The following is a 12,610-nucleotide window of genomic DNA, read 5'->3' as shown; positions in this document are numbered from 1 at the left end:
AAAGTCCAACATATCCACAAGATAAGTGTTGTAGAGATGCAAATGCTAAGATGGATGTGTGGTCATACCAAACTAGATAAGATTAGAAATGATAACATTCGCCAGAAGGTGTAAGTAGCACGCATCGAAGATAAAATGCGAGGAGGTCACTTGAGATGGGTTGGACATGGTTTTTGTCGACCTACAGATGCACCAGACTATCGGTGTGGAACTATGGTAAGTAAGGATGTTAAAAGGGGACAGGGTAGACCTAAGATTACATGGAAGGAAGTTGTATTGAAAGACCTACAAATCCTTGATACTAAGGCCACAATGGAAGAAAAAGATTCATATAGGTGATATCTACTAGTTGAGGATAGGTTAGGTTTTAGAATTGTTAGAGAAACTCCATTATATATGAATCATTCAAAATATTAAAAGACCTTAAATGAAGAAGTGGGGACTCATATAGCCGGCCCCAACTTGTTTGGGACTGAGTCATAGTTGTTGTTTTTCCTTGATAAGGTAAATAATAACAACTGTGGGGAACCCCTTACACAAGCTGTAAACTAAACGGGAGAATCTATATCAGTTGTTGCTATTGTTGTTTCAAGTAAAAATGAAGCTTTAATGAATAAGCAAGTATTCTGAGATAGAAACAAGTAAACCACATCTGTGAGGCGGGTCTTCCCATCTCACTCAAGATCAGTCAATAGAATATCATGGAAGGGACTCGGGGATTCCTAAAGTTACCCAGAGTAATTCAGAAAACACGCTATCCAAGACCAACTGACCTATCTTTAAGCACGCTATCAAAGGCTAGAAATACATTAAGAGATGCCAATCAGTCATAGGAACACTATAGAAGACTATAGTGTATGTTCTAGAAACATATTAAGAGATCTCTTGAGAACTGAATCCCCTTGGATGATCGACTTCTATAGTCTTGTATGGGAAAACACAGCCTTATGAAATCTACTTTTTTATCATGATGCAGTACGTGTCAGCTTGCACACACATTTATTGATCCACCAGGTAGCTCCCTATGATCGACAAGTACATGGGACGATAATTCTGGAGACCAAAGCCAGAGTAAATGGGCTCATATTGAGCGTCATATATAGAATCTGAACCTGGGACCTCTAAGGTACCTACTCTGACGGCTCAACCACGCAGTCATCTTCTGGGAGAATTTTATCAAATCTACCTTTACTTTTGACCACTCAAATAAATTTAGAAATACACAGAAAGCTGGGTTAGATATATTGAATCCTTGCAATACAAGTATTTAAGTATTCCAAAAATCACGTTTTACATTGCCGGATAGCGTCTTGCTTGTGGTGGAAAATTTTGTGTTGGTAAGGTCTACAATGGATGATGTCAGACACAGTCAGAGAAGTGTTGTATAGCTGGTCTTTTAGTAGACAGAACAGAACACGTCGGGTGTGGGATGTTGCTCCATGAGCCCATATGTGACCAGTATGGAGAAAGAGAACTAGCCACTTATCCTTATTTCCTTTTGGTGTAACCTTGAGATTCCGGTAGGTATAGAAGATCGGGTGTCATTCGTAGATAACCACATGATTTTGTAAGGTTTTCTTTTTTGGTATTATCCTTGTATGCGGGAGTTTTTTGTGAGCATTGTTAGTAAAATCTTATTTACTTGATCAAAACAAAAAAGTATCCACAAAACACAAACTTCGATACCTTGGGTTCGTATGTCACTAATCCTGAGTTTGCAGCTCACTCCACAATTCAGTTACCCAATCAACCCACCAGATAAGTCTCCCTAAAATCCAATCTTAGATCCACGTCATCCCTAAGCACTTTCAAGAGTATTAGCTCGGACTTATTGATGCCGAGTGACGGCAATATTGCCACTTCTCTGAAAGTTCTCTTCTTCGGCGAAAAAATGCAAAGATAATTGAAATAAATCTAATCCTGTATTTGAATAAATAATTGTGCCAATCTATGAAATACTCTTGCTACTCTCCTTATGGCAATATGAAATACCTCTCTGTAAAGAGGAGAAGGAATAACAATATACCAAACCAGACAAAATTGGGATGCTCATGGACAACAATGCCAATTATAATATACAAATATTTTATTTCCCTCTGACCTTTAAGACAGATTATTACCATTTTATTGACCAGAAAGTCAGTTCTCCTGAAAAAGAGAAACAACATACCTTACGCAATTTATCCAAAGCACCACTTGTATCAAAGGTTTCATTCCCTTGTTCATCCATCGTAACTGCTGCAAGCTTTGCAAGAGTAACACCACAAGAAAATGGATGCCCAGGATTGCTAAATTTGTGGCCACCCATTATATGCAAAAGAAGAAAAGCAGACCAAGCTAAGAATGGAAGTTATAAATCAAAGTATCACAGTATTAAAAGACTAAATAATGGAGATATAATACAATCAAAGAAATAGTGAAACTAAACTCAGATTAGAAAGACATCAATAACTGACACAAACAAACCTGACAGAATCCTCATATCTGACATGGACATTGCTAATTGAAATCTTGAGATTTCCAATTATAGTACCAATTAATGACCCAAGCCAAGAATTTCCAGCAGGGGGCTGTTAATGGAAAGAGTACTATTAATTTTCAGGCAACTCAACACCTGATTCGCAAGCGGCGAATATCAAACAAAGATAAAGAATTTGCCGATGTAAGTAAATATTACAGAGAAATTAATCAGATACAGCAGTTGGATACAAATTCAAAGAATAAATCCAAAAGAGAGGATAAAAATGCTAGTCTTGGTGCAGATGTTCTTTATTCCTACCACGTTCATTTAAAGCTACTAACTATCATAGTGAAGAAAGCAACCACAGTGGTGCTCAAAGAATCATTATAATACGTTAAAAGGCAAAAGCCTTTTGACTTCCTTCGTTCCGGCCTCCACTCCCCAACCTTTTCAACATAACTGCTAGAAGAAATCATAGTTTGCTAATCACTGTCCTTCATTTCAGGTTCCAACACCACTAAAGTTGCTCAATGGTCAAGGGGCATTAGTAGGAAATACCAAACATACTGAGCCTTAGATCCCAGAGATTGACAATTTTGCAACGCATAATCAAATGATTTGCATCCTCTCGCATATTTAATATTGAAACGTGTAACAGCTTATAGGCATGCTCTTATTTTCATCAATATTTCAACTGTAAGAGTATCTTGGAGCTCTTTTTTTTTTTGGGGGGGGTGGGGGGGAGGTAATGGTGCCCAATCTACGAACTCCAAAAAGGGCCAATGTTACATCCCACAATACAAACAGAAGTATTAAGATGCATCAAATGACACAGAACGAGCACACAAAAAAATGTATGATGGCCAAGTGACATCCATTTATGAACCGAAAAGCACATGCCTAGACACATTTAACAACGTCAAACAGATTTTATTTAGAAGATGTTATTGCATTGGCTTTAATGGTAGAAGATATTATCCAATGTAAATTTTTTTGAAATGAGATTATCCAATGTAAATTGAAAAAAACGATAAATGGGAGGAGTCAGTGAAACATGAATGTCAACCATCAAAATCAATTCAACTTGTAAATAATAGGCAGAGTTTTAGAACATACACTTCCCAACTTTGATCTTGATAATGCCTCGAGGGTGGCTGATTCTGCTTCCTGCATGGTGTGCATTAAGCATCGATGTAAAAAGAGACTACTCAAGAATTAGTGTTATAAAAAGGTGTCGTTCAGAGATAAACTTAGGAAGTTAAAGTAAAGCTTAACCACACTGCAGACACTACAACGCAACCTTTTCTTAAATTTGGGGGAGGTGAGAGGGTAGATAAACAAAATTTCAGGGAGAAAAGGGGTAACCCCAGGAAAACATCATATAAAAATTATTATCCATCACATGTATCCATATTGCCAAGTATTCTGCAAAACAAAAGAATGTCAAAGGAGTTGCACAACTATTCCGATTCTTATCATACAACAGGCAAAAATGGAATGTAACATCCTTTCCTCTGTTCAATCATTTGTGCTTATTTATAAGAACGCCTAGTCACATAGTTATCCTCACCCTCCAACTACTCAGTTCCCACTTTTGTTTTCCAATAAACTTTTATATATCTGATTGTTCTTGTCACAATAAATCTGTGAACTTGCATCAATGAATTTCTCATCTGTTTTTCTTCCGTTCCCATGACAACCCTTAATATTCTCAGAACTTTTTAGATAGCAGTGGTATGATCCAGCATACGAATGAATACAGCAACCATTGATTCAAATCAATGTTAGATTCATCATTCCAGATAATTCAATCCCCATTACATCACAATTCTATGACTGTATCATTCTCTAGTCTTGTTCCCATGTTATCCAATCAACAGAAAACAATCAAGCTACTTTACACAACAATGTTTGAAAACTGAAAGCTTTTGTATGCATCCACAAGGCACTAGAGCTTGAAGGGTCAAAACCCGTTCACATTAAAAAGTTGGTAGTCTTTAAAAGCTAAGGGAGTCTTTAAAAAGTTGGTAGTCTTTAAAGAAGCCAAGGGATTCTTTAAAAAAGTTGGTAGTCTTTAAAGTTGCTATTCCTCAAGGGTACAAAATCCTTCTCTACTCCATCAAAATCTCTCATATTTCACTCCATATGGTCCACATAAGTGCCAGAGGAGCAACACCCACTACCTTGCTGCTTCTCTTCAGTCTTCTAAAAGTCCAACTAAACATTATTTCTTTCCATGTGCCAGGCATCACCAACTCAATCTCAAACCATCTCAGAATCTCACACCACAAGCAACATGCTATAAATAATATAAGAGGGGGTGATTCACATCTTCTCCTGAGTTTTTGCACATGAAACACCTATTGATACAAGTCATGTTCCTCTACCTCAAATTTTCTGCCGTCATGATCATCTCTTTTGCAGCTAGCCAAGTGGAAAACACACCTTCCTCGGTGCCCTAGAGATCCATATTGAGATATGTGGAAATGCTAACTCCTCCCTGATCAGAAGCTTCTCATAACAGGACTTCAGAGAAAAGACGTCGTTATCCCCCACCCCTCATCTCCATACATCATGGCTATCTGGTGTTGTTCTTCAATTATAAAGCAATTCAACCAAACATTAAAATTCGGCAAACTCTCAATCTTGCATACTCCTCCTAAACCTCAAAGCCAATGTACTTCTACCTCTTGCAAACTCCATAGTCATTGAACCGACATCCCTTTTTAAATGAGATTTTATACATGTTTGGAAATGTGATGCTCAAGAAATGAATGCTCTACAGGTCAACAATACTTGGGAGGTGAAAAGTAAAAAGCAAGATGTTGTCGCCAGATTTAGTGGAGAAGCAGAATATCGAGTTATGGTGCTTACTACTTCTGAGCTTATCTGGTTAAAACAATAGCTCCAGTTAAGGTGTGTAGAGGTCAAACAGATGAGGCTAATATGCCACAACCAAGCCGTCTTACCATTGCATCAAATCCTGTTTTTAATGAAGGGCAAAACATATGAAAGTGGACTGTATTTTATTAGACATAAGATTGATTCCAGAAGCGTAGCCACCATTTTTGTTAGCTTGAATGATCATGTTTGGCAGAAGTTCTTATTAAGACTCTCAGAGGACCTCAGATTGAATACATTTGGAGCTTATATATGTACGCTCTAGCTTGAGGGGAAGTGCTAAGATTTTTTTATGATTGGCATTAATTTGGATGATTTGATCTAGATTTAGGGATTTGATTAGGAATTTATTTTGTAAAAATTTATAAGCTTACCTAATGTGTGTACACTGTACTATAAATTTCCAACCAAGCTTGAGGAACGATCAAGCTACTTTATTCTCTCATTAACCCTTCTCTTTCTCATAAAGTAGGAGTAAGGAAGAGGGTGAACATGCATTCAAAATTTTTTGAACAATTGCCTCTCATCGCTGTCCAGGAAACAGCGGGAAGGTAGAGGTAAGGTCTGCGTACATACTACCCTCCCCAGACCCCACTTGTGGGATTACACCGGGTATGATGTTGTTGTTGTTGCATCTCATCGCTACACCAATAGCAGTTAATCCATCCCATTGCTTCAGTAATCAAACTGAAGGTTAATTTGACCCGTATCATCAGAATGAAAAATAAACATGTAGAAGTACTAGGTCAAACTAAATATATTTATGAGAAGAAGTCTAACTAAATATGAGCCTTTGACAATAATCAAAAGCATTTGATAAAGGATTGCATAAAACGAGCGTTCACCTCTATTTGTTGAAGTTTTGCCTCGAAAAGTTTTTTCCGGTCTTCTTCCTGATGAGAACAAAAATGTAAACATATATTAATTTTCTGCACCACTTAAAATTTTATGCTTTCTGAACATCAAAGATTTCAAAAATAATAAAGGCTGCCATACATCATTGCAATCAAATCAACAAATGTTGTGCGCGTCCTACCTTAAGAGACCTTCCATCATCAACAGGATGAGCTAAAATGAAGACTCTATCAATAAGAACAATGACGGGCTCCTTGCCAAGACTTTTCCAAGGAACCTGTATTCAGACAGAAAGTGATATTAAAAAGCAAAAAACATGAGATGTAACCGTCTAGGAAAAAAGCGACAGTTGTAAAAGCAAAATGATCCACGCACCTAATTTATAAATGCTTTTGTTACCATTTTGGTGTACATAAATGGTAAACTGGTAACTTAATAAAAAGATAAAACAACATAAAAAGCAAAACTTCTTTTGATCAGTGGTAACTTATATGGTCGGGGGAGTTTTAAGTCTCCCACACTGATTGAGGGAATAGGTTGTTGCGTGCTTATATGGTCTTGGCCTTGGGTAATTCGCACTCCATGAGCTAACCTTTTTTTGAAAATGGTAACAGTAACATTATCATTAAAAAAAAATCAGCACCCCATGAGCTAGCTTTTATAGTTGAATAAGACCCCAGGTCCATTTACTTTAACATATCAAAATGGTATATAAGATTCATAGTCCTAATACCTGGACATATGCAAATAAGTTTCCAACGAGTTTTGTATTGACAGAAAAGATAGGAAACCTCTCAAAGAAATCACAAATTAAGTACCCTCGGTGAGCACATCATAATTGTAATTACTAAGATTCATATAACCACAATTAAAATAAAATTGTGAGTAACTACAACAGGTAATAAAGCAGAAACAAACAGAACCTATAAGAAGCATGCATGAGAACTATAAACCACGAAATTCATAAAGGCATATTTATTAAGTAAAATAATTTAAACAAGGATGATTGACTTGCTAGAAAGTGACCAAAAAGTAACTGAAAAGAAATCAATTATCAAAATACCTTAAGAGTTATGGTTCCAACAAAACCAGCTTTGACAGTAACTGGTAGTTTCAGCGAATTCAAAGCCTCCGCCTTCAATTTCAAGTCCTTGAGAACCACATCACCTATAAAAAGAATGAAAGAAGATTGTAACAGGGGATACCAGCAGAAATTTAGGACGCGAAACCCCTTTTTGTTTTTGACAGATGAAGGTGAATTTATAAATAATTTAGCAGGCTACCACACAGTTCGGAGAAGCACAATAATGAGCCTTAAATTCACATAATATAAAATGTACTTTTCGGGGAAGGCTCAAAAAAGATGTTTTGTTAAGAAGTGTGCCATCCCCACTTGCAGCTTTTTGCAGTTGCAAAGAAGAACTCTTTTTAACAGGTAAATAAGATTTCATTAATAAAAAAGGCAAACTTGGTCGTATACAGGAAGTATACATGGAGAAACCTACAGAATATGGTTCTCCATGAAAGACACCCAGTCTTCTATACAAACCGGGATGGGTGCACCAAAAGAAAATAACGGATCAGATACAACTCCTCAATTGAACAAAATTCATCTCGATCCCTTCAAAAGCTCTCCTATATCTCACTCTCCAAATGACCCACATCAAAGCAAAAGGAGACACCTTATGAGCCATGTGCCTTCTTCTCCTTCAGCTCTTCCAACTGAACAACTCCTTTACCGTTCTTGGCATTGTCCAAGAAAAAATCCCACCATCATCCTGTGGCTAGACTGTAATGTAGCAGAAGATTATCCACGTCCTCACCTGCTTCCTTGCATAGGAAACACCAACTAATGCATACGACCTTACGTTTCCTGGAACTGCTCCATCAGTTTACTATCCCTAGTTTATAGTTGTCTGATGTTAATCTTATCCCATTATATTATCTATAAATATATAATTAGGACTAGTTAGTTGGATATGCAATTTCATATTTAAAACTACAATTTTCTGGAGTCTTGTTCTCTCCATACGGACATCTTAATTGGTGTAATTGTGCTTAAGATTCTTGCATTATCTATTACCAATAAGTCGCAGTTTCTTATTCTAGTTCTTGTGTTCTCTATTCCCTGGTTACTATCAGTTTTGGTATCAAAGCAGTGCGATCAAACATGTTCAATACCAGATCTTCTAATTCTCAAGAAGACGCTCCCAATGTTGAAACTCTTGTCCAGCAATTATCTGTCGTAGCATCAAAACTAAATATGATTGATTTGCTGGCAACAGAAGTTGCTATATCGAAAGCCCAGACTGGCCTCACCCAACAAAAGGAAACCAGTCACAGAACCCTTAATGGAGGAAAATCCACTTGGCAAGAAGAGGAAGAAGACAATGATAGTCCAGCGTGGCCAAAAATTCCTTTCCGGAGGCCACACACAAAGATGGACTTTCTCAGATTTGAAGGAGGTGATCCCAGTGGATGGATTTGAAAGCAGAAAAGTATTTTTGCTATTATCAAACTCCAGAGGAACACAAAGTTGACATCGCAGCGATATATCTGAAAGGCGATGCTCTTGATCTCTTTGCTTTATTGGGAAGAGTTTGTTAAAGCATTGCAAGAAAATTATGGACCTGCAGAGTTCCAAAATCCGGACGAACATCTTTGTAGCATTCAGCAAATAGGTTTTGTACAGAAGTATTGACAAGAATTTGCTAAGCGTTTGTTTAGGTCACAAACTGGTCAGATCACTGTCTCTTAGGCTAAATTACTCGGACTCTTCATTTTCGCTGCCATAACCGTGTTGACACGACAGGGGTGTGGGTGTGGGATCCGTACCCAATTTGGTCAAACAAGTTTGGGTACTTTGACCAAAATCGATAGAGAAATTTGAGACAGGCAATGATTTCTGAAATCAAAACAAAAGCTAGGGCTATTGCAATGGCCATGTTACACCTCTATATCATTGCAATAGCCCTGTTACACCAAAAAAACTGAAGGAGATGCATCTATACTTAATAATAATTACACATTCAAACTTGCTCTCAAAATTCGTGCATTCTTTTCCTTCTAAACAGTCCACTATAATTTGGGCATATTTATTATAACTTTATTTTCAGATATTTGAATTATTTTTAGTTGAATCCCAGCACATGTATCCATACCTAGATCCGTACCCCCCGAATCTTAAGATTTAGATCATGAAGGATCCGACCTCTAGATCTGCACCCGTATCGGACACCCGCACCCGAGTCCGAGCAACTTAGCTCTTAGGAGTGTTCCTAAATGGGTTAAAAGAGGATCTTAAATCTGATGTCAGGATTCACAAGCCCTGAACAGTTTATATGGCTATAAGTTTAGCGCTTGAATTTGAAAATAAATTAGGCCCAACTCACAGCAATATAGGGCTCATTCGACCCCAACCAGCAGACCCACTACATAAAACCCATCGCACTTTATTAAGAACACCCAAAACAATGCTACTTCTTCCTCTGCACATCAAAATTCACTCAACAATGTGTCTTCCATCCCAGACGGTTATCAACTTCTTCAAACGCGAACATGGGATACAGAGAGGAGAAATCTTATGGCACATCGATTTTGTTATCGTTGCCATGAGAAATTTGCACTCGGTCATAGATGCAAATCTACGAAACTATCTCTCATGAAGCTTACCGGAGGAAATCAATTGAAAGATGTTGACGAGGTCAATACAACAGACGTGGGCGAGCCTCAAGAAACTGATATTGCTGAAATTTTCTTTCCATGCCATTTTGGGATAGACAGTGGGTGCTACAATGAAGCTTCAGGGTGAAATCAACCATAAAATGGTTTTAATAGTAGTTCCACACATAATTTTGTGGTTGAATCCATTGTAGAGGAGCATAAACTTCCAGTAGAGATAGTTCCAACTGGTGTGCAAATCAGGAATGGGGACATCATACGGTGCTAAAGTTTGTCGGAATCTTCAAACTCAATTGCCAGGGTCCACCATCACTCAGGATTACTACCCTTTTGCAATTAGACGGGTGATTTGGTTTTTGGTATCAAATGGTTAGCTTCTCTCAATACTATTCAACCTTAACTGGAAGGATATGTTCATAATTTTCAATTAGCAAGGGAAACATTACAAACTGCAAGGGGTGAGATCGAGAAATTCCGCCACGGCTTCCCTTCAATCTTTTAACATGTTATCAAGGTAATCCAATCCAAACACTTTTAGATGAATTTCAGTTTGTGTTTTCTGAACAACAATCTCTTTCACCACTTAGACCACATTCCCGTGCTATTCCTCTGTTACCAAATTCTAAACCTCCAAACATCAGACCTTATCGTTACCCATATGGCCAAAAGACTGAAATTGAGAACCAAGTTGCTCCTTTATTAGAATCTGGTTTTAGTCACCCTAGTTCAAGCCCCTTTGCTAGCCCAGTTTTGCTAGTGAAAAAGAAAGATAATTCTTGGAGGTTGTGTGGATTACCGTAGCGTTAACAAAATCACTGTTCCTGACAAATATCCCATACCCAATATTGATGAGTTGCTAGATGAGTTACATGAAGCCACAATTTTTTCAAAAATTGATCATCGTTCAGGATACCATCATGTCCGTGTCCAACCTAATGATGTCTATAAACTGTCTTTCGTACTCATTCAGGCCATTATGAGTTTCTCGTAATGGCTTTTGGACTCACCAATGAAACATCCACGTTTCCAGCTGCCATGAATGATCTTTTCACGCCATACCTTAGAAAACTCGCCCTAGTGTTCTTTGACGATATTCTAATCTATAGTCCCGACCCTCAAACATACCAACACCTTCAAACAACCCTTCATCTTGTTTCTGTCAACTTTTTTTTCGCTAATCCAAAAATTGTTTGTTTGGACAACACCAAGTTGGTTTTTCGGGTCATGTGACTTCCCGAGATGGAGTTGCTGTGGATTCAGAAAAAATATCAGCAGTGTTGGAATGGCCTGTTTCAAATAATGTCAAAGAACTCCGAGGATTCTTAGGTCTCACGGGTTATTATCGGCGCTTTGTTAAGAACTAAAGAATTATCGCTCGTCCTTTAACGAAATTGACCAAGCAAGATGTTTTTTCTGGAATGCAAAAGTAGAAGAGGTTTTCCAAAATCTTAGGAGGATCTTGACATCAACACCGGTGCTTCTTCTTTCCAGCTTCACTCAACAGTTGAGTTGAGTGTGATGCATCATCTGATGGAGTAGGGGCTATTTTACTGCAACAGTACCATCCAATTGCCCATTTCAGTAAGGGATTTTCCTTTTCTAATCGCATTAAATCTACTTATGATCGCAAATTGCTGGCTTTGGTCCTTGCACTTCAAAAATGGAAGCACTATATCTTGGGCCGGCATTTTATTGTCACTACCGACCATTGCAGCCTAAGTCGGATTTTCTCAAAATCCTTGATAAACTTATTTATGGAATTTCTTAAAGAGTTTTCATAATGCTATACTTCAATTAAAGATCGAGTCAAAGGAGAATTCCGCTTTACAAAAAAACCAAAAATCTTTCTTCAGCTGAACAGCAACGCTATTTGATTTCACTATTGTCTATAAGTCGAGAAGTGAAAACAAAAGAGCTGATGCCTTATCCTGCCACCCTCAACATGCTGATTTTTTTACTTTGGTGATGCATGTTCCATTAGATTTCAGTGATTTGAGAGAAGCAATTGAAGCTGCTCATCATCCACACACTAAGTAAATTCGGGATCAACTATGCTCTAATCCGTCGGCTCATCCTGATTTCTCATTGTCTGCTAACTATTTACTACAAATCTCGGTTGGTTATTCCTAACTATCCTGAGCTGAAAGCCAAGATTTTAGCGGAGTCACATGATTCTCCAACAGAAGAGCGCGAAGGTTACGTGAAAACCCTCAAAAGGATATCGACAAATTTTTCTGGCCTCATTTGAAGCATGATGTTAAGTTGTTTGTCTAGAATTGTTTGATACACCAGCAAAATAAATATGAAACGTTAGCGCTTGCTGATCTCTTGCTGCCTTTGCCAGTTCCTAATAAAATTTGGGAGGATATCTCCCTAGACTTCATTGTTAGACTTCCTCCTTCAAATGGCTTCGATACTATTCTTGTGGTGGTGGACCATTTTCTTGCTTTATCTCATCCCTTTACGGCTAAAACAGTGGCTGGTGTCTTCTGTAAAGAGATTGTCAGGTTGCATGGTTTACCTCGCTCTATTCCTTCGGATCGTGATGTTGTTTTCACAAGTGCATTTGGAAGGAACTTTTTTGCCTTAGTCGCACTTGTCTCCGTATGGGTACTTCATGTCATCCCCAATCTGACGGTCAAACGGAGGTGGTCAATCAATGCCTTGAAAATAACTTGCGTTGTTTTGGTCACGACAAGCCAAAATCATGGC

General features: G+C 37.9%; 1 protein-coding gene across 3 annotated transcripts in view; it reads right to left on the bottom strand.

The window, feature by feature from the left end:
* LOC132057441 (uncharacterized) overlaps window positions 1-12,610 on the bottom strand; it is a 74,750-nt gene that overhangs the window by 53,789 nt on the left and 8,351 nt on the right. For all 3 annotated transcript variants that reach the window (XM_059450043.1, XM_059450045.1, XM_059450044.1), the window contains exons 3-8: window positions 7,281-7,384; window positions 6,399-6,494; window positions 6,208-6,255; window positions 3,578-3,628; window positions 2,467-2,570; window positions 2,171-2,288 (exon numbers count right to left, since the gene is read on the bottom strand). In XM_059450043.1, the coding sequence (XP_059306026.1) occupies window positions 2,171-2,288; window positions 2,467-2,570; window positions 3,578-3,628; window positions 6,208-6,255; window positions 6,399-6,494; window positions 7,281-7,384 (521 nt within the window). The remainder of the gene's footprint in view (window positions 1-2,170; window positions 2,289-2,466; window positions 2,571-3,577; window positions 3,629-6,207; window positions 6,256-6,398; window positions 6,495-7,280; window positions 7,385-12,610) is intronic.

Source organism: Lycium ferocissimum, chromosome 5, assembly GCF_029784015.1.
Source record: "Lycium ferocissimum isolate CSIRO_LF1 chromosome 5, AGI_CSIRO_Lferr_CH_V1, whole genome shotgun sequence".
NCBI lineage: Eukaryota > Viridiplantae > Streptophyta > Magnoliopsida > Solanales > Solanaceae > Lycium > Lycium ferocissimum.
This window is presented reverse-complemented; position numbering and strand designations above follow the sequence as displayed.